Source organism: Dermacentor andersoni, chromosome 11 (genome assembly GCF_023375885.2).
Source record: "Dermacentor andersoni chromosome 11, qqDerAnde1_hic_scaffold, whole genome shotgun sequence".
NCBI classification, from domain to species: Eukaryota; Metazoa; Arthropoda; class Arachnida; order Ixodida; family Ixodidae; genus Dermacentor; species Dermacentor andersoni.
Window position 1 is genome coordinate 50266078 of NC_092824.1, and position 26686 is coordinate 50292763.

The 26686-nt window shown below is 43.3% G+C and overlaps 1 protein-coding gene and 1 non-coding gene across 2 annotated transcripts in view; both read left to right on the forward strand.

Annotated features, from left to right (window-relative positions):
* The window catches only part of LOC126517830 (transforming growth factor-beta receptor-associated protein 1 homolog), a 42359-nt gene extending 18738 nt beyond the window's left edge, over positions 1–23621 (forward strand). The window contains exons 9-22 of the mRNA XM_050167632.3: positions 914–1046; positions 1426–1521; positions 3408–3512; positions 4367–4552; positions 6248–6450; positions 9963–10031; positions 11450–11522; positions 13008–13142; positions 14542–14648; positions 15920–16031; positions 18842–19002; positions 19982–20060; positions 21587–21777; positions 23221–23621. Of these exons, the coding sequence (XP_050023589.1) occupies positions 914–1046; positions 1426–1521; positions 3408–3512; positions 4367–4552; positions 6248–6450; positions 9963–10031; positions 11450–11522; positions 13008–13142; positions 14542–14648; positions 15920–16031; positions 18842–19002; positions 19982–20060; positions 21587–21777; positions 23221–23365 (1795 nt within the window). The 3' untranslated portion in view covers positions 23366–23621. The remainder of the gene's footprint in view (positions 1–913; positions 1047–1425; positions 1522–3407; positions 3513–4366; positions 4553–6247; positions 6451–9962; positions 10032–11449; positions 11523–13007; positions 13143–14541; positions 14649–15919; positions 16032–18841; positions 19003–19981; positions 20061–21586; positions 21778–23220) is intronic.
* A 2447-nt stretch (positions 23622–26068) lies between these two features.
* On the forward strand, positions 26069–26140 carry TRNAA-CGC (transfer RNA alanine (anticodon CGC)). Its single transcript has one exon. It is a non-coding gene; the product is annotated as a tRNA-Ala (tRNA).
* Positions 26141–26686: the final 546 nt, after the last annotated feature.

Sequence of the window (26686 nt, forward strand, 5' to 3'; positions counted from 1 at the left end):
ATGCCTACGTATTGACGTTGGACGTGTACATTGTGCTGCTGAGTGTGGAATTCTGTCGCCACTGCATTCTTGTGGAGACGGAATGCCAAAACACTCACGCCAGGCATTCAGTGCACATTAACTAACCCCATGTGCAGAAACGTGTGAAATGTCTTGTGATGGTAAGCAGTGCAAAACGGACAAAAGTCTTTAACAGTGCAAGTTGATTGGCTGGTGGGTTTCACATACTAAGGCAGTAGTGCAGGAAAGACAAGGGCTTCCTCCTGTGTGAGTCTTCATTTTTCCTCCTTGTTTATACAAAACCAATGTGGTCGAAACGAATGTCTGATCTCTCTTCTGCAGTGCCTGCCGTAGCACTGTTGTGCTTTGGGAACTTAAAACCTCATCAGTTCAGCTGTTCACACAAACCATCCCTCTTTTATTTTAATAAAATAAAAAAATTGAGTGCTTGGTATGAATAGTTTGATTGATAATGATAGTAAAATGTAATACTTTTATTTGAAAAACTTTCAATCCCTGATTGGGATAATTACAGGGGTGGGAGTAAAATCAAAATACACAAATATAGTGCCAACTATCAAACATAAGTACATGGAATAGAATTTATTATGGCATAAATTTATTTCACAAAGGGTTAACATGAATATTGGACATCGGGTATTGGATAAAGAAATAGAAAAAAAATAGGAAAGAAGGAAACATAAGTAAATATATTGCATAAAGAAATTTAAATAATAGAAACACTGAAAAAGTGTGTGTAAACTATTAGAGAAATATGCACACAAGCAATCGTGGAAGCAAAAAGAGAGTGACACTTATGCCGGTGCTAAACAGGTTTTTGAACCTGTTCAGCAAACATATTCCTCTTGTTTGCTGAGCCACGGTAAGTTTCCTGTGCCCTTTCTCGCCACAGCATTTTCGACCAGCAGCCCAAGCAGAGGGTCCCCTTTGTCAACGGCACCTTCCTGGACAACTTTGAGGGCAAGCTGCTTCTTGCTGGACAAGACACGCTCTTTGTGCTACAACCCGTGCCTTGGGAGGCACAGGTTAGTGTCTGTGCACCTTCAAAGAGCGTATCCACACACCTTTTTAAAAGTTGGTATTGTCACTTGACAGAGACATCAGATAAAGTGGCAAAGCTGGGTTAACCTTAGTTCAACAGACTACTGGTGAACCTGAACATAGCAAACATGGATATAATGAATTATCTGACCTGACAAAGCACTCTGAAATGTTTCTTGGTGATTATCAGCGTGTGGTGAATATATGTTCATAACGAATGTCAGGTATAACGAAAGTATCTTCATGTCGAATGTGACTTCATTATAACGATATTTAGCATACAAGATCCAGTTTTTCTCTGGAACCAGGCGTACGACAGGGTCATGCTGACGCAGGTCTTCTTGTCTGTCTGCACTCGCACAGGTGCAAGCACTTCTGGCCGATGAGAAAGTGGAAGAGGCGCTGGAGCTGGCGAAGCACTCCTACAAGACCGGGCTGTCACACGAACAAAACAAGGAGGTTTGTAAAGTACTGTAATCTTGGATAAAAAAAAAAAAGCACTCCTCCAGGCTATCGGTCTGTGTGGTTGCAAGGGCTTTGTAATTCTAGTGCATTGTGTGCAAATTAAATAATCATTGAAAGATGGAGCACAACCTCTGGGTAATATACAAGTGCCATGTTCCTAAATCATTCACTTTGTCGGGTTTGAAAGCTCTTGGCAACAACAACAACGAAAAAGACGATGCACTAATGCAAACTTATAAAATGGGCATTTATTGCTGTTTGAATGTAATGATAACAGCTTGCTGGAATACTAATATTAGTTCCTCGACGATACGCACTGCAGAATCAATTATGTTATTATGTTTGACTTACTACATAAATATACCAAGTCAATTTTCACTCGTGTTGGGCTCTGACACTCAGGTCGTTCACAAGTGCGATCTAGGAAAGTGAAGCGCTTCCAACCAATTGACAGTCGGGTTGCCAACTATTGAGTAGATGAAGTCCAGACTGGCGGGATGGCTACGACAACTGGCCCTGTCGGTGCCAGGAGCTGCCAGTCTGTACTTGCACCAATGTTGCAAAAATTTTTTTTTTTGTCCTATCATGTTGTGATTTACAGCAGGAAAGGTGCATTAGTTGCTAACATGGCGACCAATACAGGTATAGTTATTGTGAAAGGTTAGGGCCTACAGCAGAAATAGAACTATGACCAAAACTAAATCATCTTTATGTTTATGACCACGCAACAGAAGACGAGAGCGAAAAATGTGCAACCGAGCTGTCAGGTGTTATAAAAAAGATATCTGGTTTATTGATTATTATGCAGTAAAAAAAAAAAAAAAGAGCTGGGACATTTGCACATCCCAACTGGGTTATGTTGAGACTCTGGACTTTAACTCAAAGGTTGGGACTGTCCCGCTGAATTCAGGACAGTTGGCTTGACAGGGAAAATTGTCATCCACCCGAACACAGTACGAAGCTAGAAAAGAAACATGGTTTTTCTCAGAAAGAAAGTGCCGCAATTGGAGAAAAGTTCGTCCTGGTCTAGGGATCAAACTTAGGGCTAACACCTTTCTGAGGTGGTCACGCTATCATCTGAGCTAACCAGGATGCTAGCAGATTCCAGAGCGAGGCCAAATTGATCGTCAACTCGAAGCGCAGGGGCACGGAATACGGCAAATCAGTTCTGCGGAATCCCGCAAGGTGAAGGAAGATTCAGGAAAGGCAAAATTTTCATTCACTTGGCTGTAGCATGAAGCCACAAGCAATTGTGTTCGTCCGTGCTGGTGCCGCTTTCCGAAACCAGACAGGAAGCCTTCCATGGAAAGTCCACAGAGTGCACTGTGATCTTCACGCACGCTCGTGTCTCAAGCCCAAGAGGAAGAATCAACTTCCTCCTGTGCTCAAGCTAACCATGCCATCAAGTTGCGCTAGGAGTAGTACTTGCACCACATCTTGTCATAACTGCTTAACTAAAGCTTCAGCTCCCACTATCAGATATGTCGTGCAGCAAACCAAACGTCATGAGTGCTGCTCTATTCAAGAATATAGGGCAATAGCAAGCATAAATGTGATTAATTAAGTAGTTCATGAATTGTTATATTATGCAATAAAAGTTTATAATCGCATGCAAGGCGAGTTTAATGCAGATAAACATTAATGTACATTTCATGAACTGTGGGAACAAGAGTAATCCCTTCAGCTGGAAAAGGAGGGTGTTGAATTCCGTTTACCGAGAGTTTCATTAAACTTCCTTAACAGAAGGTGACCGTGCGACAGAAGTATTGGCAAGGTATATGGAACTCAAGTGATTATTGTTTATACATGTCCTGGAAGTTTATTTCCCAACCATGACAGTAATCGCATAAAGGATGTGTTTTGTCTTCGTTGCATTCTAGGTGTTGCAGAGGATACAACTGCAGGCGGGTTTCGTCGAGTTCTCCAACTTGCAGTTTGCTGAAGCAGAAGAGCTTTTCCAGGAGGGTGGCCTGGACGTCAGAGAGGTGAGCCACTCACATTTATTGCTACCAAGGTGCAGTTATTATTTCACGCACAATATTTAGCAATTCAGCATGACTTAACTGAGTTCTGATAATTAATTTGAGCTCAGATACCTTTTATTGTTTTGTTCTTTTCTTCTCCCTTTTGCTATGAACAGCAGTTAGGAGTGAGGGAAAGGGTGAATGTATGTTTATCTGTCCATTAGCTTATGCCATTTCGCCAAGTCTTGTGGTATTAGGGTTGTGCTGCGCAGAGCTAAGGGGAATGCAAAGAAAGAGGCACACTGGCTGAATGAGGGAAAGGGCTCCAGCACAGTTATTATTATTAGGCTTGCATAGAGAAAACAATCACAGGGAGCCCACAGGCATTGTGCTCCTTCTGATGGCAGTTGCCACCAGGAGGGAAAAAATCTAGAGGAAAGAAAATGTATACATAGAAATGGAACAGCGAGCGAAGGACAGTAGGTGAGAGGTAGCAAGAATCTGCTTGGGTGGCGATGTGTGCTGTAAAAAAAATGCCAGGCGGAAAGGTGGTGCCGTTGCAGAAGCTTCAAAAGAAACGGCAGTTCTGAGCTTTGGATTTGGCTTAACGTGTTCGTTTGAGGAATTTATCTTATTTGGAAGAATTTATGTAGTAGATGCAGTTGGAAGTTGTGACATGATCTACATTGACACGACCTACATTCTAATTGCTCATCCCTCTTGTAAGCAGTGCTGTTGCAGTACACACAAGGATGTTTGAGATGCAGCCTTTTTTTTATTCCGTGTTGCGTTGAGGCACTTTACCTTTGACAGTGCAGCCAAAGCAGCTGGCTCATGCGCGGTGCTCCTCCTTGCATTCCTTGTGATCGTTGCAGCTCATCAGCCTCTACCCAGAGCTGCTGCCTCCTTCATCAGCGTTCGAGAGGGCATCGCCCAAGCTGCACGACATTGACGACGTGTTGCAGATGTGTGACGGTGACAAGGACAAAGTGGCCAAGTGTCACCAGTTCCTGGCTTCCTACTTGGAGACCTCGAGGCAACTTTTTTCCGACTCCAGAATGGTAGGACAAGCACATTGGCTGTACCTTTCGTTTGTTTGTTTGTTTGTTTGTTTGTTTGTTTGTTTGTTTGTTTGTTTGCTTGTTTGTTTACACACCATGGTAGTCCAGTGGCTATGACGTTTCTCTGCTGAGCTTGAGGTCGCATCGTTGATCCAGGTGGTGGTGGCCGCATTTTCGGTGAGGGTGAAATGCAAAAAACGCTTGTGTACTTAGATTTAGGTGCATGTTAAAGAACACACCAGGTGGCCGAAATTTATTTGGAGCCCCCATTACAGCATGCCTCATAATGTTCGTGGTTTTTGCACATGATACCTCAGAATTTCATTTTTTTGTTTAGAATGTCCATTGTTTGTGCATGTTCAGAATTCCGAGAAAAGGTTGCATCTCAGTATTTTCAGTCAATACCTGCGTTGGTGAAGAACTTGGCCAAGAGAAAATGGTCCCATGCAGTTTGTTGGCAAAACTTATTAAGTGCCTGTACTCGCACTACCATACATTTCTTGAGTCTTGTCTATGACACATGCTGTCTAAGCCAATTCATTGCCTTGAATTGGCAGCCTGATGACTAGTGGGTTGGGGTCTTTAGTTTAAATGACCATGTATTCATTTTGGTGACAGCATGCTTGCCACATTTGCATGAATAACACAAGAATTCTTTCCATAGAATTTGAAGAAGCATGTCACCCTGCAAGTCAGGTGCACACTCCGAACATTACACGGTAAGCAGGGGCTGCGGCCCCTGCTTACCGTTTCTATAGGCATAAAGTTTCTGTTGCGGTAAATAGTGCGAAGATATGGGTGCTGACTGATGTAAGGTTGTCACAAGGCATGTACATGTGGGCTATGCAACTTACTGAACATTCGAACTGTGGTGGCAAGTGTTGTCATATGGCTGCATGATGACTACAGTAAGGAATAAACCTCATATGCGTACAAGGAAGCTTGCTCCTCATACTGCCTTGCATAGCCATGAGAGAAAAGAACTGTCAATATCACGTGGTAATTTATTGCAGCCTATTGCAGGGTGTAAACATGTACTTTATGCATTTCGCACATATATATACCACTAATATGCTGCAACATTTTACAATATAACCCAAGCAGAGTCTCTTAGTCATTCCTTGTCCTGTACCAGCCTGTCTTGGAATACCGGGGATCTAGGTGGTGGGTTTGATTCTCGCCAGTGGTGGCTGCATTCCAATGGGGCCAAGATGCAACAGCACTCATTTACCATGCTTTAGATGCATGTTAAAGAAACCCAGGCAGTCACAATTATTCTGCAGTTCCCGCTACAGTGCCTCTCAATAACCAAACATGCAACTTTGAAACATTAAGGTTCGTAGTTTAAAAACTGGGCATGTATTCACAAAGCACTTTGTCTGCAAACGCTTTTCGTATGAGCAATTGCCAACCATTTGTGATTCTGAACATATTATGAGCAAAGGCTGTTGACCAAGGAGAAGCAATTAGATATCAAAGGCCTTGTGTGAATTCGGCCTGGTGCCCTTGTTAGTTAAACTTGAATTTCTGAAAATAAAATTGGTGTGCGTACCTTTTTTTTCTCCCAGTGTTTTGACGTTTCAAGCCAAAGCACTGAACCCTAGCAATGGTGGGGGTAAGGCAGAGCCCTGAAGAATGGCCAGCTAATCATTCACAGTACTGTCAGCTACAGCAGTAGTGTTTGTTCATTGGCAGGAGGTCAACAGCGCCCTGCTGAAGGTCTACGCTCTGTCCGAGGACGATGAGAAGCTGCTGAGGTTCCTGCAGAGCAACGGCGGCATCTGCTGCGACCTGGCTGACTGTGCGCAGTTCCTGAAGCGTCACGGACGCCCGCATGCAGCCGCACTCCTGTACCATGCCCACCGAGAGTACGAGAGCAGCCTGCGTCTCTGGGCAAGGTCAGTCAGTATTGCAGTCAAAACTTGATACAGTCAATGTCCGGTTTTGTTCGTGCTCCCCGGGGGCTACGAAAACCTATGAAAATATTGGCAGTCTGGAAAAAGAGTGTATGCCTTCTAATGCCCCCGTGGACTCAAATTGCCACGGGCACGTCTGAAGCAGCTCTGAAGGCCTGCCAGGTCAATTATTAGGCGTACCAGTGCTCGTACTCTGGCAGGAGACAGTTGCTGCATGAGTGTACAATTAAGCAATGCATAATTGTGTTCTGTGTCAGTACCCCTTAGCATTCTTGGTATGATTAATTGCAATACATTGCATATGCTTCACCGCGTAAAATTGCTGTATTGCAGCGAAGCGGACTTTTGGGAAACGGCACATTGTGCGACGGTTGACTCTTGCTGCACATTCAGCTTTTCGAAACCATCGGCGAGGATGACAAAGGCAGAGTTGGCACCATTGCTGGAAGCAGCAAATTCTTTCAATGCACAGCGCGGAATAGCAGGAAGCTTGGTATCAAACGTCGAAGCAGCTAGGCCTAGCATTGCCACATTAGTGGCTACAGCTGCTATTGCTGCTTGCACATCAGCATGCAAAAGTGCTGGTTCGAGGTAGCGAGATAATAGAAATGGTGGCAGTGGTAGCTTCGTATAGTGTCATTTCAGACCTGCAGTCACGGCAAAAAGTGCAGTAAATCAGAAGCCGAAGGGTTTCAGCATACGAAATTTCAGATGTTGTTATGCATTGGCACTATGGGGTACTTTGCGGTGCCGCGAAGGCGTCCGGATTATCAGATATGTCCGAAAAATCGGTTTGTTGACTGCATAAAGAACATTGATATAACAAATTATCAGATATAATATAGTCAATCTAAAGTGTTTATCACTGATATTAGGAGGTAACAACTGTACGTTTAGAATGAATGTCAGATATATAAAGAAGGTCTCTTTATGTCGGATGTCACTTCATTATAATAAGGTTTGACTGTAGTTGCACAAATGGTTGAGCATTCGGGGTGTTAGCATCATAGGTGGGCGCTACAAGCTTATACCGGCTACAAGCTCTTGCACAACAAAATTAAGTAACTACGGTTTTTCTGCTTCAGTGTACAATAAATAAAGAACACACCAGACACCATTTTCTATTACCAAAAGCATGCACTAATTACGGTTGATTTACCTTGGATTTTTTAGAAACTTTTGAGTTGGGATAACTTGAATTCTAATATATTGCGTGTCTACCTTCATTGCACTTGTTTAAAAAGAATTTGAAGAAGTCACTTATTAACCCTGTACTGTAGTGGAACTCTTCATCTTGTTAATTTCTCTCAATGTTGCTCACATTTTTTCTATACTTACATATTGTTATTTTGGTTTGAGACCCTTAAACAATATTGTTGGGTCCCGGAAGAGGCTCATGTGAATGTCATATAGTACATGCAGAATTGCAAGTGAAAGTGGTAATGTGCGTTTGCACAATGTTTGCCTTCTGGCATGGGTTTACAGCAGTATGCTGTGCTGTGAAGCTAAACCAGACGGCAACACTTGTACCTAAATGCTTGTCACGTTGTTGTGAAGCTGCACCATACATAAAAGGGACGCAGTAGTTGAAAGTGGTGTCAAGAAAACATGTCAAAGAAGTTTGGTGCCGGACCTTTGCCTCTTTCTAATTCTGCATAACTCTACGAAATTAAGAACAGGGATAGTTTCAGAGTAAGGTGTCAAGATAGATATAACACATGGCGGCCTGTGCGCACAGAATTTATAACAACTAATGCTTGTTAATAATTGCATAATACCACTGCCCTTCCCTCTCTTTCCATCCCTCCCTTCCTTTATTATTATTCCATATCCAAGGGCTAGATACGGTTTACTTTTCTTCTTCTTCTTTTCCTTTTTTTTTTTGTGCTTGTATCACAATGAAGTGTTACCAGCAGTTAGGAGACATTAGTCAAGGTTCTGAAAAATCGTGATGTGGTGGTGGGGGTGTGTTGCAGCCATATGCAGGTTTAGCGTGGCGATTGAGGCTGACAATTGCTCCAGCGAAGCATCTCTTGTGGTGTCACTGGTGTATTTGCTGCACATCTAGAGAATCATTGCATCTCAGAAATATAAGAAGGCACAAAGCTCCTTTGTGGGCTATGATGGACCCTTCTGGAAACGCACTGTGTTGTAGGCACGTATGTGGAAGGCCTTTCTTCTGTAATTTCTAGAGAAGAGCCTCATTTTCATCATGGTAGTGTGGGCAGTGCCACAGGAAGTACCATTAAACCTCGATATAGCGAACTTCAACATACAGAAATTCTCTATGTAACAAAGTATTTAACCTTTTTATAACTTCTTGTCCATAGAAGATCAAGTATTTTGATCCTCAGTATAACAAAGTGTGTTTATACATGATTTTAATATAACGAAATTTTCCTGTTGCTGCAAAGGAATACCAAGACAATAAATGGTAACTACTGCGGACACAGAGGGTCGCATGGTTGAAGCACATGCGGCGGCATTGTCTTCTCGTGCGAGCAAGGGGAAAGGGCGGGGGGCAAGGAGCCAGCAAGATTGAGCACGAGAGGGTGGGGGAGGAGGGAGTGGGAAGCAGGTTGGCATGCATTGGCTGTCAGTGTGGCTGAGCACATATGCAGCCTGCATGCCCTGTTTTAGAGGTAATGTGCCGTGTGTGCAAGGACTGGGCAAGCTGAGATAGCGTGGCATCGTGCACTGTCTTCCCACATGTTTAGTAATCGAGGTTGCGTAACCTTGAGCTTCGGAGACACGTTCAAATGAGAGGCTTGACAAAGCATTCGCTCCCTGTGCTGCTGGTGCTTTTCATGATGTCCTTTTGTGGGCAACACCATCAACCACTGGGGTGGAATGGATGCAAAAGCATGGTTGGCTTTACTATGCACTGCCGATGTCAAAATATTGTCGACACTGCATTAAACCATATCTTTCGTCAATAAATCTGAAATTCAACAAAATGATTTCTTTCTAATTGAAATTTGCTTTTTCTGATTTTTTGATAATTTGACAAATTTTGTGGCCCCTTTTATGCCGCAAAAATCCATCAGCAACTGTACTTATTTGTACAAAAGGTTGAATTTCGATATAATAAAATTTCCCGACTTTACCGACATTGTTACATGGAGGTTTAACTGTATTCAATGTCTCCTTTCTCATTTTGTATAAGTACAGAGTGCAGAATCAGTGCGTCCCATCCTGAATAACCATGCCGGCAAATAGGCAGATCCTGTCCTTATCCAAAACCATGAACCACTACATTTGCATAAGGGAAGTACAGGTTTGTGGTGCCACTTTCATAATGTGAACAATAACACATTAATCAGTGTTCCTCAGAATAGTCTAATTAGAATTTAGGAATAATTGTGCCATATGGTATGACAGTGCATCACTTTTAAATACAGTGTCTAGGTCTTTACATACACTTGTCCAATCTTTCACTTTCGCTGACCACGTGTGCCACTGTTAAAATTTTTTCTGTTGACTCTGCCGTGCAGTATTCTGTCTGGGGAGCTGCAGGACAAAACATTCCCGGGACTTCAATATTACGTTGACTACCTCTTGAGGTAAGCGAGGCTAAATGTTTTGCCTTTTCACATTTCTGGAAATTCTTAGTTCGGCAGTTTGCAGTTGCTTTTACTGATAATTTGACTGGCTGACTAGCCTGAGCTCATATTCTGACTTTTGGTATTTGCAACGACTGTCTATTAACAGTGTACACTGGTCAGAGAAAGCAGCAGAAGTGAATGTGCAAGTTTCAACGTGGAGAAAAGAAGGCTTGTCGGTGCATGGGTCATGCCTAATTACATATGCACTTTGAGGTGCAGCAGTCTATGTCAGCTGTAGTGTCTTTATGTGGGGCATATATTCTTGTCCTGCCTCTGCTGAAGCCAGTGATTAGCCAGTAGCAGTGCCTGGTGCACTTCAGCCTTTCAGTGCAAAATTAATGTTTTGGGAAAGCAAGCACAGCTTACAGACTGTCCTCACTGCAGTTTAAGGGACTGTACTTCACTGCAAACATTCTTTTGCAAAATTATGCCACAAGATGCATAAATGTGCACTAGGTTTCTTCCTAGGCTGTGTGCCTTCTCTCTGTTGTATTATATGCATTGTGATGCTGTACGAAATAACTTCAGTTTACGTGCTCTTAAAGACAGGAGTGTATTTCTGTGTGCTCCTAAGCTTATAAGTATACCTGCTAGCGCATATTATTTTGGTGGGAACAGTTGTGTGCAACATTCTCCAGACGTTGTCCTAGAAAGAAGCAACTTAGCAAAGTGATGTTTAGGCAGGAGATGGAAAATTAGCATGTAACTGAAAGGAAGAACAGAATTAAAATAGAAACCTATACAGATCCCTTGAAAACTTTTGTAAATAGATTAGCAACTTACCCTTTCTTAGAAGTTGCTCCACCTTGTGAGCTTTTCCAGAACTGTCTTCTTAAAAGTGCGAAACTGGCCAGAGGACGTGAAAATGGGATGACGTAGACAAGCGCTGTCTTTCTCCCCCCTCTCTCCCCCTTTTTTGTGTCGTTTGTCCAGTTTCGCTATGCTTGACAAGATTGAAACACTAACTAACCCAGTCTCATGCCTCTGCAGAACTTGTTTGCTTAACGATGGTTATTGTTTAAGCTTTCTTGTTTATTGCTGGGCATGGTGGTGATTTCATTATGTTACATATTTTAGTAATGCTGCTTTGAATGCTAATTAGGTGATCGCTTTAATAGTGAACCATACTGTACACCCAGGCACAACAGTATGTGGAAGGAGCCTAATAACTTACTACCTATGCGTGCCCAGCATTGAGGATGGAATTGAGAATTGTGGCTTGAATATAGGTTTGCCGACTTCTAAAGCATCTGGTAGTCTCTATGCTGTGCTCATAATATGTAGGAATAATGAAACCTGTGCCTGTAGTCTATGATCTCTTATCTCTCATTATACTGTATTTACTCATGGACAGCTTACTTATTTTGTGCTTTCAGGCTAAGCAACCACAAGCTGCTATGGTCGTTCGCGGAGCTGGCTCTGGAAAAGGACCAAGAAATGGGAGTCAGGGTATGTATTCTGTTGTTCACTAACAGTAGTCTGGAGCAGGCACTTACGGCAATGCTTCGCATGATTTTATATTCAGTGCAATTAGTCAGCCTAGCAAAGGGCATTCCGTGATGTCAGAATGCCTGCCCTGTCCCTGCTGTCAACACATTGGACCGTAGCTCAGCATGAAAATAGCACTGACAAGAAATGTGCCATTTGCCAGTGTACTGATTATTTTTTTTGTATTAACTGGCATTGCTTTAGTCTACTGCGCTCAAACATGGGAAGTTTGATGAGTTAGTAATGGTTCACTGCTAGTGCTGATGAAGTGCAAGAGAAAATATAAAAAAACAAAAAACAAGGCAGGATGTAAACAGAACAAGCGTTGGCTGAACAACCAAAATTTTATTGAAACCACACAATCTATACAAAGAATGACATGTCACATCTATTGCGTGAAAAGCTAAAATAAATTAGGAATTCAATGAAACAGGAATACATCACCTCTCGAACAGAATGCCGAGCAGTGTGTAGTAATTATTCTTCTGAAGGCTCTGGCCGATGCCTCTCTGAAGAATATTGTCATTGTGTGCAATGAGTGATATGGCAGTCTTTCTTAACTTCTCAGGTGTTTTCAACTTCCCGACTCTTTGCCCAACAAAAATGGCTGTTCAGCACAGTGGTCTCAGATGATGTTCAGTGGTTTGCACACAATCTGTGTTTAGTTAAAGCAGCACACACAGTCTTGCCTTTCCTGTCCAGAGTTTGGAAGGGTGCAACTTCCTGCTGCTTTTGGCTGTATAACTTCAATGTATTGGCTTCGAAAAATGAAAAAAAAAGGAATGAAGAAAATAGGAATGAGAAGTTGTCAGAAGAAAAATGATCCATTCTTAGTCGCCTGACCTGACGTGTGATGAAATTTGAGGCATTTTTCTTTCACACATTGTGTAACTATGAGTGACGGAATTTGTCGAGTGCATAGGCAGTGGCCTATGGCAGAAACTACGCGATTGGAGCTAGGCATGTGGCCACCTTCGCCAAGGCTTCCCAGCTTTGTCAAATATCTGGATTCCTGGCTTGTTTGTGTTCCATATGTAGGCACAGCCAGAGACTGCAGTCATTCTTTACACATAACAATGCCAATGTCAAAGCATGTCCAAACACCTCCATATGCACAAGCAAAAGGGTCTGGAATTTAATAGTTATAGTATAAATACACTTGCTGAAAAGTTTCAGCCATGTGTTCCATGTCAGATATAAGTAAGTCACAGTGGTTCACATTGTTAAAGCACTTGACCATGCTTGTGTGCAATGCAGTCTGAGGAAGCTTTAGTTGAAGGAGGTACTGTTTTAATGAATGAATAGAGTTATTTCATTGTGTAGAATGGTCCTTGTGTAGTGTTCCCATGCCTTTTTTCTTTTTTCCACTCAGTTGTGAAATAAGTAGCTAGTACTTTTACAAGCTAAGGCTGAAGTCAGCAGCCGTGATGATTCCTTCTTTTGCAGATATTCACAGAAAGGCCGCCCGATGAACCAGGATCAGACGAGCTCAAGCATGAGAGTGTGCTGGAGTACCTGCACCGGTTCCCCGATGCTCTTGTCCTCTACCTTGAGCACCTCGTGTTCGGAAAGAAGATTGAGGTTGGTGCAAAGATGAAGTTGAGCAGGTCGCTACCATTGATGAGCAGCGTACCTTTATGTACACTTTATGTGTTATTAACATCTGGTCACCTCATGGCCACTAGGGTATGCACTTAAGGATTATGTGCTTTTCACGTCCCTTAAGTAATGCACATGATTTATTATTGTTACTGCTTGTCATTGTCAAACAATCACGGAGGGGTTGAATAAAAAGAACTAGCTGGCATCTGTCACCATGAGAGGTACAATGCCTGCCTGCTCTAGAAGAAAAAATGTGCAAAGACAGATGACAATGAAAAATAGGAGAGATATTAAAAAATAAGGAGAATTAAAAGAAAAATTGATACTACAAAGAAAAAGGTCCAGCAGATGGTCTGCAAGTTCTTGCAAAACTAAACCACACCAGTGGTCAGAATGTTTAGACTGCAATCAAGAGTCTAAATGTGTTGGCTCCAGAAATGATAGAAGAGTAACAAAGTAGCTGCTCAGGCTGGTTGGTGAAAAATTCTTTCGTCGAGGAAAAGCCTTACTTAGCGCACAATTCATACGAAAGGATGAATTGTGCACTGTCACCTTCCTTTCTTCCATTTGAATTGTGCACTAAGTAAGGCTTTTCCTCAACGAAAAAAATTCTAGAAGGACTCTGTGAGCTTGATCACGTCCAGATGCATGACCAGTGGGAAAAAGAATGTCGTCTGGCCTAGCACATGGTAACCCAAGAAAAAGAAAGTCTCTGTAAAGCACTGTTATTACTTACAGCACGCACTAATAACAAGGGAGAAAAAGAGAGACGAAACACGAGCGCCGCAAAGCACAGCTCACTGCATACCCTGGGAGGAACAGTGCAAAGTTGAGTGGCAAAGCGTTTCTGTGGCACCGCAGGATGCACAGGATTCGCCGAGTGCCAACCCTTGTCGGTGCAGTGGCTCGGCCTCCAGGACACATCCTAGACGAAGCTTAAGTAACATGGCTCTAAGGCAGGGAGGCGAACCATGCCCACAAACACATGGAGGAAATGACGTCGTATCTGAAGCTCTGCTCACCACATGACATACCACACATGTGCAGAACAAGAACACCTGCCGCATGAACTGGCAAAGGCAGGAGGCTTTCCTCTGCTACACATCTTCGTTGATGAGGCTGCACTTCTGCATGCCTTATACTCGTACCTTAGAGGGTGCAGAATGTTAATGCATAGGAGGCCTCCAGCTGCTCTTGTCTATGTTATCTATGATTCACACGGGACATGGGGTTTATTTAAGTTGTATTCATTGTATCATGTACTGGCACTTGTGGCTCATAAGTTGTGTGGTTTTGTCTATGCTGTCTGCACTGTGTTGAGGTGGGCAAGTGAGTGCTGATACATTTGGCTTTGTATCTGTATATTATTCTTTTGTAGAGTGATAAATATCACACCTTGCTTGCGGTGATGTACCTGGATATGGTGCTGTGCTTACTCAAGGAGAATGGTCTCAGTGCTGAGTCTGAAAGGCTGAAGACAATTCGGTGAGTGGGACGGCTTGATTTGGTTAGTAAAGGCATCATCTCATGAGCTCGTAGTCGTGTGAACAGATTTTCACATGTGAGGAACTCTACACAGCATTAGTTAAGCAGAACCAAAAAAAAAAAAGAACCTCAGTGCCCTTCCACTCTGTGAAGAAGGATGACCAGCAAAGCTGTGTATGTGGGCCCTTTAATGGCAAACTGCACCTCCGCCACGGGTCAGCCTGGCATTGCACTATCTTCGGGTTTGGCCCACGTATGGGAGTGCTTAAAGGGCCCCTCACCAGGTCCCATAGCAAATTTTGATTATACAATGGAAGTTGTTACGTGCCCTCTAGGGAGCATTGTGCCGCAAAAATTTTTCAAGTCAGCTCATTAATAGCCGAGATAGAAATATTTCAGTGCTGCAAACTTATGATTTCAGCAGGTGGGCTCCACTGCATAGCGAGACTCCCTCTCCACTCGCCCCGTCTAGCCTTCGCAAGCGAAATTCGTTCCCTGCGTTCTCCCATACCGGACCCTGAGGATCACGTGATACACACGTCGCAAGCCCCCGCCTTCATTTCCTTTTTTTTTTTAACCAACAATTAGTAGCCAGTGCCTGTGTTTTGTGCCTTAATTGTTGTTTTTGTTGTGTCTTCTGCACTGTTTAGTACGCAGAGCACAACACCCATATTTGCTGCTGCAGATCTTGTGAATAGAGGGGGATAATATGAAGAAAGTCAGTCCAACACTTGAAACTCTTGACAGACAGTCGAGTATAAATGCAAAATTGAGCTACAGAAGGGAAAATCAAATTGATTCATTACTTGATTAAAATAAATAAACAAACAAGCATACAAAAGTAGGATGGGTTGTGAGTGGAGCACTAAAGTTGCAGACAGTATTGGCACTGGATTCATGGCAAGAATCTGTTTGACCTTAAAAAAAGAAAAAAAGAAAAGAAAAGCAGCCTTAGCTAGTAAGATCTAGTGATCAGCACTCTGAGAAAAATGAAGTATCCTATTTCAACCACAATTGGTTCCTGCTCTTCACTCGAATATTTTTATAACTCAATGGCACAACTGGTTTGCTTAAAAAAAATACAATTCGAACTCAGTCAAACCACTCAAGAAAGTTGCACTGGGAGACAAATTATGTGGAATACTATGTGTCCATATGATGTACATTATTTCTTTTATTCTGGGAAAGCTGAGTGCATATTTTCCTTTCTTATCGATTATTTACGCTCCTCTGATTTATTTGTTGTCTATGTCAATCTGTCTGTCCCGTAGGGAAAAGCTGCAGAATCTGCTGCGGACGTCAAACTCCTATCGGGTGCAGCTGCTGCTGGGCAGGGCACTGGAGAACAATTTGCACCAGGAGTGCGCCATACTTTATGGCAAGGTTAGTGGCTGCGCATGTAATTTCAATGAAAAAAAAAAGCTTGAATTGGTGGAACGAGATATAATGTACATTTGTGCGTGCAATTTGTGTTGACCTTCCAATGGCTGGGTGTTACAACAAAGCATGCTCTGACACAGTTTCTTCCGGGAGTTATGCACACATGCTCATGCTATTGGGGCCAACAAACTTACACTCCTCTGAAAGAAGAAGAAGAAGAAGAAGAAGAAGAAGGAGGAGGAGGAGGAGGAGGAGGAGGAGGAGGAGGAGGAGAAGAAGAAGAAGAAGAAGAAGAAGAAGAAGAAGAAGAAGAAGAAGTAGTAGTAGTAGTAGTAGTAGTAGTAGTAGTAGTAGTAGTAGTAGTAGTGATGATGATAGTGTAATGAAGACAAAGAGCTGACTGCTCTACCCATCATGGCTTCAGTATTGAATAAACCTTCACATTTGGTGGAGGTGCTGGACTCTCCAATTCTACCATCCTGGAACTGCACTCTCAGACACTACCCTCCAGTGTCCCAGACTGACTAGTACACACTCCTGTCAGATGCGCTTTACTTTGTACCTGTGCTTTGTTTACAATGAAATGAATTGCCACGCTTAAGCTCACAATGCTTGTGGGTGGGCAGTCTAGGCAGGGCAGCAGTGTTCAGTTGGGTAACACAGACTGTTTTTAATTGTTTGTCATTAAGTAAAATAAAAACACTTGTAAAGTGCACACAGAATGCATTAGTAGACGCTAAGGCTGTAGTGCAGAACATGAGGTAAAGGCAAAGTTGAACATGGCACTCAACTTTGCCTTTGAAGCTAATGCTAAGGCCACGGTTCAAGTTTGATTTGGTGTGCAACTTACATGGATCAATCATTTAATAGGTGCTTTTTTTGAACTCCCACAACTGTGCAGGATTGTACAGACAAACCCCAATATAATAGTCATTTGTCATAATTACATCACTAATCGATTAATTGGTAGGTTAATTGATCAGTCACCCACCTCTACCCATGAATAAACAAAAGAGTGTCAACCAAGTGTCAATGCTAACAACACAAAGTTGAGTACATGGTGTTTCAAATGATTTGATGCTTAAATGTTGATAATACCTATGTATTCTGTCTTTCTGTCTCTTTTGTATATTAATTACTATTTCAGTTCATATTTTACTCGTATTGCATTTCAAGTACAATTACGTCGACCTTGTCTTGTTTAACGTTGACACTTGGTTCATCCTTTCTTTTTTTCCCCCTAAGTTATAATATTATGATCACACACATATACTATTTTTGTACATATGAATTTATTTATCAATCTGCATTTTAACGTCTGCTATCGGACTTGCGTGGCCGAAAGCTGTCTGCTCTCCCTGCTTCTCCCACCCAGCTCGCCTCCATCCCTTCTTGTGGAGGAGAGCTGGTCGGAGAAGCAGGGAGAGTGGAGAGAAGAGTAAACTGATTTCCTTACCTTGTGCAAATCATGTCCTTATCACCATCAGGCGGCAGCTGGAATGCAGCAGCAAAAGCAGCACTAGATAACCAGGCAAATCTTAAAATGTTGGCCTAGGAACACACGAAGTGTGCAGCTCGCTGCTGCCAAAATGTGCGCAAAACAAATGCGCCACTGATTCAAATTGGCGTCATCAGCCAATAGAAGTACTCCCTACACACCACATGACTGCAATAACGAATCACATTACTAGTTTTCTCTTTTCGCGCTCACGTTTGTTTCTTTTATTTTTGCTTGGATAAACGCATCGCTACAGCTATCTGATTCTTCAATCTCTCGTGTTTACGGCGATACCAAGGTGGCGGCACTGCATCAACGGGAAGTCATGCTCGCACAATCAGCGGTGCGATAGCACCTCCCGAAACCAGATTTTCTTCCCGATTTCAACACACACGTCAACATAGTAAACACAGCAATGTGCAATTTTCTGAAATTCTGCTACGTATTTCTTCCGAATACTTCGCCATTAGATAAAGGAAGGTCTTAGGATTACTGAAAAAAAAGAGATAAAGAAGAACGAGAAATTTTGCAAGTCATTCATTTCATTGCCACGCTAGACCCCTCTCCCCAGCTTAATTTCCCAATTTTTTAAATGTTTTTGGGTTATACTAATTTTTATGCTGTCCCAAAAGATTTGTATCAAAATTCTACTGTATCGTTAGTGCCTGACTGTTGCTAGGTGTTCTTGGCACAGTGATGAATCATTTCATACCATTTTCACGATCACACGACATCTACGGGGCACCTAATTGACCATTTATTGTAGAGCCAAGCTCTTAGGCACCTGTTCCTGGGTCGACTGTCAGCGTCCCTTTGCATAACTGCGCAAACGTGCTAATGCCACTGTTAATCGTTGTCTTATACCACAGCTGGCTCCGATGCCACTCATCATACCAGCATTCCTATACTGCCCCTCGCACTCGTGCCCACTTCTTGCGGGTTCATTGTCGTCTTCTTCCACAGATGGCTCTGATGCCGCTCATAATGCCAGCATTCCCATACTGCCCCTCCCTCTGCGAAGGTGCTGACGGCACTGGCCCACTACCAGTTGGTGCAGTGATTTTGATCTCAAGTTCTTTGCCTCAATATATTGTGAAATGAAAAAAACGTATCGAGCTGCGCTCAAGTTTCGCATTAGGGAGTCTCGTAATTGTCGGACACATTTTTTTTTTAAAATAGCCAGGTCCGACATTCGCCAACCCCATCTGAAGTTGGCTAAGAAGACCTTGTCTTCAAAAACTAAACTTCATCTCGCTTTGCTGCCTTCCTGGGATGCTACTAAGCCTGCTCACATCTCTTCCACCCATATTGGCAGCTGGAGGACCATGACAAGGCACTTCGTCTCCTGGTCCACCAGCTCAAGGACTACCAGGCAGCCGAAGACTACTGCCAGCGACAGTCCCAAGGACGTGACCGGCGCTTCCGACACCGCCTGTACCACACTCTCCTCACCGTCTACTTGGACAGCAGTCTTCCGTAAGGCCTCTCTCAGCTCTGCGTGCTGTGTGGTGCACTTCTCATTAATTTTTCTGTTGCTCATGTTATGTGTGCACACACTATGTCATTTTATGCAAAATGGGCTTCATAAATTGTGCTCAAAGTATAGCACAAAGTATTTGTGAGAAGATCATGGCACATATCTCATAATGCTGGCAGTGTGATGCACAGCGTTATGAGAGTAATAATACACAAAATGCACAGTTCACTCACACCTCAAGGTGAGCACACTGTAATGGTTACGTTACAAACCAGTCCACATGCACTCACTGTTAATGGTTATGGTTTGACAGCCAACAATTGCAGATTTACATATCACTACCTTCACTCACCTTCGAGCTAAGCTTTATCATGCATCTGGCAAAACACTAAAGAGTAAAAACAGTTCATAAAATGGATTGCTGGGTAGTTGATATAAGTTCATAGATAAGAAATCGAGCACAAATTTAAAAACATTTTGCAGATCTCATGTACTGTTGGAATCGACGTAAGCAAAGCTTTCTGTGCTGTTTGCTTTGATCGACGATAATCAGCGGTGATGTTAATGGCAAATGTTTAATATATTTTTTTAAGTAAACCTGTGATTTTTATTCAGTGTTCGTCCTGTCCCTCTTTCTCTTTGTCATGTAGTTTTGCACTGTCTTGTCCTTTGTACAACATATACCAGCTGGCCCAGTTTCCACTTATAGTACTCATGTAAGGGTGACGCTTCTTTTTTTTTTTTTTCAGTTTTGGCAGGGTGTAGCCCAAAATGCCTTGCATTAACACACAACATATAGTGCACAACACTGCACCATCGTGAAGATTATGGCGCTGTACGTGAAATGCAACTGTTTGTTTGCCACGCCACCTTTATTTTTCTTTCTTTCACGATTTTGGGCTGCCAAGTTAGGGGCTGCAGGCCTTGCATAAATGTGGCGCGCGCTCAAGCGCATACATTATGTTTTGAATTCTGCAGGAAGAATGACCAAGAAGCGTTGCTGCCAGCAGCTATCCAGCTGCTAAACAGCGAAGTGGCTGAATTTGATGCTGTGAAGGTACGAAAAATGCTTTTCATTCATGCACGCATAGCACTTATCAGTGGCCGCTGAGTTGCATTTGCATTCACTCAGCTGGAAAGTTCAGTTTCACATGCTCAAAAAGTTATTTGAGTTTACCATTCACACTTTCTAGCACCTCTAATGGGTGCAGTGAAACTTTAACATGGCAGAGATAGAGGTGATGGGGGTGGGTCAAGGAAACTCACGCGTCTTGAAAAACAGCCTACTTAGGGGCCTTTAGTGTGGCTCGGCATATGCTTTGGCCATGCTAAAAAACGAAGAGGTGTTTCATCGAAGATGAGGGTGCATTTAGTGCTGGCCACACCGTAGGTTTCTAAATTAAGGAGACCGTGAGCACCGTAGTCTGCGTCAATTCTCTTTGCTTGCAAAAGTCAAATAGAAACATTCAATGCAGTGAAACATACGGTAACACTAACCATGGTTGCCTCAAAACAAAGTCTTCCTTCTTCAAGCGCTCGTGGCACATGGCCATTTCATGGCGCACATTCCTCGCAACCCAGAATTTTATTGTCCTTGCTTCTTTCATTTCTTATTCTTGAGAAAATGGCGCAGGATTATTTCTGACGATATTGTGCGACTGTGCATGGCAGCACGTTGCACTTGTGGTTACGCTTTGCATGTTGATTATGTGCTGCCATTCCAAGGAACTCTGAAGCGCCATTGGAATTGCATGGCCCAAGAATCCATCACCACCAAACAGCTTTAGAGAAAGTCTGTGCGCTTGCACCAGCATAGTAGTTGAAGAAAAGTGAACAAGCAGTAAGAAATATGCGGTATGCCAATAAATGAAGCACGTAAGTACAAGAAACGAAGATGCATGACATGTCGTCAAGTTACCTGCACCTGCAAAGGTAAATAAAATGCAGAGGGCAGCTAGCATGGACCATGTACTGTTCTTGATATGAAACTGCTCATATTCTGGGAGGGGAAGAAATCCTGTAGCTTTTTCTGACCATTTGTCTCCCACTCGCAGAGTTTAGTCTCCCAATAAAGCACTTTAAGTCAGGCTCATGGAATTAGCATAATATGGGTTTTATCAGCTAGGTAATTCAGGAAAAACTGAGCTGGAGCTTAAAGTAAGGAGCTGTTTTTTTTTTCCAAGGAGCTTAAAAGAAACTATGTTAAGGAGGCTATGGATTATAGAATGCAGCTTTTTAACACTGAACTCTCAATATGTATATAACAAATGTTGACTTGAGGAGTTACAATATACAACAAAAATAAATGTCGAAATTTTCTCGCCAGTATCATTGCGCAAGAAATATATGCTTAGAGCAAGTATCGGATAAAACAAAAGCATTGTCATGTCGTATGCAACTTTACTATAACAAGGTTTGACTGTGTATGAAAACAAGCAATGCTACCTACAAGTGCAGGAAGATAAGTTGACCCACGAAACAGGTGCAAAAAGTTGTGCCTAAAGTGTAACCCCCGTTATGGAGTCAACGCCTTATCCGCTTTTGCAGACAAAAATCTTGACTGCGCCACTTACGGCCGTGCAGGTGCTGCAGCTGCTGCCACCCGACTGGTCAGTCTCCCTGATGGACCAATTTCTGGCAAAGGCGGTGCGCACCTCACTGCACCGGTGCAACATGGCACGGGTCGAGAGCGCCCTGCGCCGCTCCGAGAACCTTCAGGTGCGATGGCGCGAGGCCCTGCTGCACCAGACCTCGATGACACTCACAGAGGACAGGTGGGCGGCAACTGGCTTTGGCACGTCACAAAGGTGCTGCAGGGGAAGTACACCTGAGAAGCACTTTGTGACGTTGTCACACCTGCGAGTCTCGCACAATTTTTCCATGAGTGAATGGCACACTTTCTTCTTGTAATTAACCTACCTCAGATTTTTGAAAATGCATTCTTCTGATGCGCTGGTGGATTCAGGCCTCCTTGTCACCATACGTGCAGGCACTTCAGTGCGTACAAAATTGAGCTTGCAGTAATCCCTCCCTTCCTCCTTGAGCCTGCCCTGCATCTGCCCTTGTTCTGCTGTCATAGAAAGTTCTCTAACCATCCGCAGTTTAGTGATCACTGAATCAGTTCTGCTTCTTGTATATGATCCCGACTTGTAGTCGTCTAATGTGAATGCCGTATCAGTAGTTCAAAGCGGCAAGTTGGTAGATTAACATTGTCAGTTTCTTCACCTTCTGGTCCCTTTGCACTGTTTGTTTTTGCCAATATCAGTAGTTATCAATAGAGAGACACAGAAAGTGACACCACATACTCTGCATCCTTCGTACATCCTCGCAGTGTAGTTGTGCCTTGGACCAAAACAGAGTCACCACAAGCAGAAGGGACAAATGAAAGTTAAGACAATGCATGTGGCTTTCTTATTGCTTTGACATATGTATAATCCACAGTCTTTGTTGAGCACTTAAGACTTGACATGTTAATTGTCAGTTAAAAATTTGCCACAATAAAACACCTGTTACTTCATTTCCCTGCAGCAACTCACAATACAAACAAGGTTCCTGGGTAGCCTTATGGAATTTATGCTATGATTTTTTATGCCACATTATCAAACTGGGTTAAATCATAACACATTCAGATTGTGTGCTTGAGTCAGGCATCTGTAAACCGATGTGGCCTTGCGGTTCTCTCACTCACTGATAGTAGATAGCACAGAGGCCAATTGTCGTATATGCAAGGTTTCTTTTACAAGCTTGTCCTGACTTTTTTGTGGATGATTGCTTCCGAACTGCCTTGGTCCTTGTCAATTCAGTATTTTATCTATAACCATCACTACGGTTTTAGGTAAGGTCTGTCACAGCCAGTCACATGAAAAATAAAATAGTGGCCTTAGAGAGAGCATGTGGAGCTAGCGTCCTGACAATTGACTCCCATGTTCTTTCATTGCCTCCTATTGCAGTGAGATAATGGACAGAGCTTTGCACTCAAGAGTAACAAGTTCTAGCCAGTCAGCTTTGCACCTGCTGACTCTGGTGCAGCACAGAATGGATTGAGGACAGAACACAGAGTGCGTCGCAGGTGGTGGTGTACAACTAGCTGTACAACAGAGGATGTTCCAACCAACTAGCATCATCATGAAAGAATTGCTGATGCTCACTTCTAATCATACTCTTCACTTTATTGTTGAAAAGAAATGTTTCAATCCAATTCTGTCTTTTCAACTCAGGACGTGCGCCATCTGCCAGCGACATTTCCAGGAGCCTTCATTCGCCTGGTGCCCCAATGGAACCATCGTGCACATTGACTGCATGAAAAGTGTGGCTGGTGCACAAGGACATTCCAATGACAGTTCACAGACCAGCCCCAGATGATAACTTCTGGTTCGATGCTAGTCTCTGTAGGCTTGACATCGGGGCACTTTAGATCTTTATGAAAGGTCTAGTCTCACGTTTCCATCGTATGCTGACGTAGTGCAACAACGCATCCTTTTTGTCTTCTGAAGCTATTACAAACGAAGGAAAGCAAACACGCTGCGCTGTTGCTGGGCCCCCCTACCCCCTGACCTGAGTTCGGACTTGTACAGTGTTTTACGTGCTGTCTACAAAATAAATGTATTTATTTTCTTGGCTCATGTTTGTGTTCCATGCCAGAACACACTTCGTAAGCTAAGCAAGCTTGCTTACGAGAGATAGTCTATTGTGCCCTTCCTACAATATTTGAGAAAGGGCTTGTCACAGATTCTGCTCATTCCTTTGCAGGAGCTGCCTGAACCCTCCAGTAAGCACTCGGACCAAACTCACAATTTACAATTTCAAATCTGCTGAATGAAAAAGCAACGCTTTCTTGTTTTCAGTTTTCTTTTTTGAAGAACGCGGTGTCAGTTGCTGAGGTGAGCCCGCAGTAACAGCGCATGTGACATGTATCACTGCTCCTGCATGGGGCGATGGCAAAGCAGCTACAAGTAAGGCTCGATGTGACACTCCCTTGGTTGTTGTCGCCGCTGACACTGGTGGCAAGATTTCCCCCCGACGGAGGGCTGCTCTCGTCGTGACTGGTGGAATGAAAGCTTGAGAATAAAAGCGTAGTGCCACACAAGACAGGCTGTGCGGCGACAATGGTTACAATATGGCGCCAGAGTAGTGTGCGTCGTCTGTATGAAAACAAAGTGCGCTACTCACAGTGTTCTCTTCCTAACATAAACCTATGTAATCATAATACAAAATGCTGGCACGCGAAATGAAATGACATAGAGCTGCACTGAAATTTCGCATTGGAGAGTATCATAATCATCGGTCAACTTTTACAGCGAAACTATTGAGGGCTAGACACAAGATCCCAAAGTTAGTGCAATGCCGGGCCGACCCGTGGCGGGAGTGCACTTCCCCATTAAGGGGCCCACATACACGGCTTCGCTGGTCATCCTTCCTCACAGAGTGGAAGGGCACTGAGGTTCTTTATTTGCGAGAAAACTTGCCAGCATGCTCATTTTTCGCCTGATATGTGCTTCGAGACACAGAATTATGACTAGAAACAAAATGTAACTCAATAAACAAAGAGTGATGTTTGAATCTTTACCATAATCTTTTGAGGAAGAAATGCAAAACACCGTTGGAAGTCCTCTGCATGCAAAAAAAGAAACTATTTGGAAAGTGACAACCTTGTTGTATGTAAGGAGGCTGACCATTGTTTGTTAACATGGATATCATGTGTACAGTGTGAATTTAACGAGGAATGATTGGCTTCGTTGATCAATTACACTTGGGAAATACCAGATACATGTAACTGTGAAGTCCTTTATAAGAAAAAGAAAGCTGCATAAACAAAAGGTGGGCTTGAAGATTTTCTGCCAGCTTGTGAACACAGCAGTAGCAATATGGCGCGCGAGTTCAATTGGTCTACCACAGACTAACTATAATTTTGTGCATAGCTGAAGAAAAAAATAATGAAAGAAAGTTCTGATGTGGAAGGAAGGTGGCACAGTAACCTATTAAAATTAAGTTTGAATGGCACTTGTTCAAACCAGAGCATTTCATAGTGGTAGTTGTGATGGATTAACTTTCAGCTCTAGACGTGTATGCATATCCATAGGCCATGCCGAAAAATTAACTATTTATATATAACATGCTTGGTTGCTTTGGAATTTTACTTACCTTGGGTGATATTTTCTATATTTCTTGTAAAGCCACCTCCCCACTTAGCTTTGAGGGTCATGCCTAAGGTTACTGCAAAGGTTAAGCAAAGGAATTCTCTCTTCTCTCTCTCTAAGCAAAGTATCGATGCTACTGTTGATTGCATGTGGCATTGAGGTTGCGCTGCTTGACCTTGGTTCAGTCTTTTGAGAGGCAACTTTACGAGGTAGCTGGGTACATTGTTACCAAGGCGCTTGGATCGCTCAAACCAACGTTCTTAGAAACGTTAGCTCAAACCACTTTGTGAATTGCATGAACTAAGGTTTATTATACATATCCAGTATTTGCCCATCAATTTTATATGCACGCACTTGCGTTCTTTTGAGCCTTCCTAAACGTTGTGCGCCTACACTATTGTGGGACGTACATAAAGCTGGGACGCTGTTAAAAAAAATAGCAGACGACACGACCACTTGATTTCGTAGACGTTCGCTCTTTGAAATCTTTGGTTTTTGTGCCTACGTGCTAAATGATACTAGGATGATACGTAGACGGTTGAATGCAACTAGTGAGCTCAGTGTCTCGCTGCTTCCGTGGGCTTCACTAAATCATAATGCATAGAATGATCCCACGGCTCCCACAGTGTTGCAACTGTGCGCAGCCTGTAACTGTTTACGGTCGTCCGCCAACACTGTGCTTTGCTAAGTGGCGCCACTCATTGTCAAAAGATACAACCACTTCCCCATAGGCGGCGACCGGCGACTGCGCCAATGCGACTTCTCCGCAAAGCACCTACAAGCAGACTTCGCTGCAGTCTCGTGCGACGGGACAGTGGTACTACGGCGATTAAACAAATCGACCGCGCTGCTAAAGAGGTTCGAATACATAAATGCAAAGCATTGTATAATGTTTCAAAACCCTTCTCAAAACTCTGTATTGAGGCTTGGGGGTGTAGCTCAGTGGTAGAGCGTTCGCTTCGCATGTGAAAGGCCCCGGGTTCGAACCCCGGCACCTCCATTTTACGAGGCTCTTCATTTTTGAATGTTTTAATCGCTCATGGTGTTCGTAGTAGCAATATTCGTTATTAGTCCTATCGTCTACAGTGGCGTAGCTAGGTCGCCTGGCACCCGGGGGCTAATAGGTCCTCTGTAACCGCCCCCCCCCCACCCCCGCCCCCGGTTTGAGTCGGGAAGGCGAGAATATCGAAAATTTCCAGGGAGTGGGTGGGCTGATGTTTCTGCACCAACACAGCCACCTTGGGACTCCCCCCCCCCGCTTCGCCCTCGTTCCCAGAGATTAATGTAGCAGGTATACAGGCTGTTTTATTTTCTGCGCCAAATAACACAGGGTGCTGCACTGATAACTTGTGATAAGCGCATTTGCACATCTGCTGTCACACTGTGAAGATTGGCAGCCAATACAGATAAAGTTTTAATTATCGATTTTAGAGGCAATATTTCATTTGCAAAATTGAAGCCCGACAGTCATATGTTGCCCAACAGCAACTTCACAAAAATCGTCGTAGGTACTACGGTGTGCAGTATTTTGGCTGGGGCCAGCCCT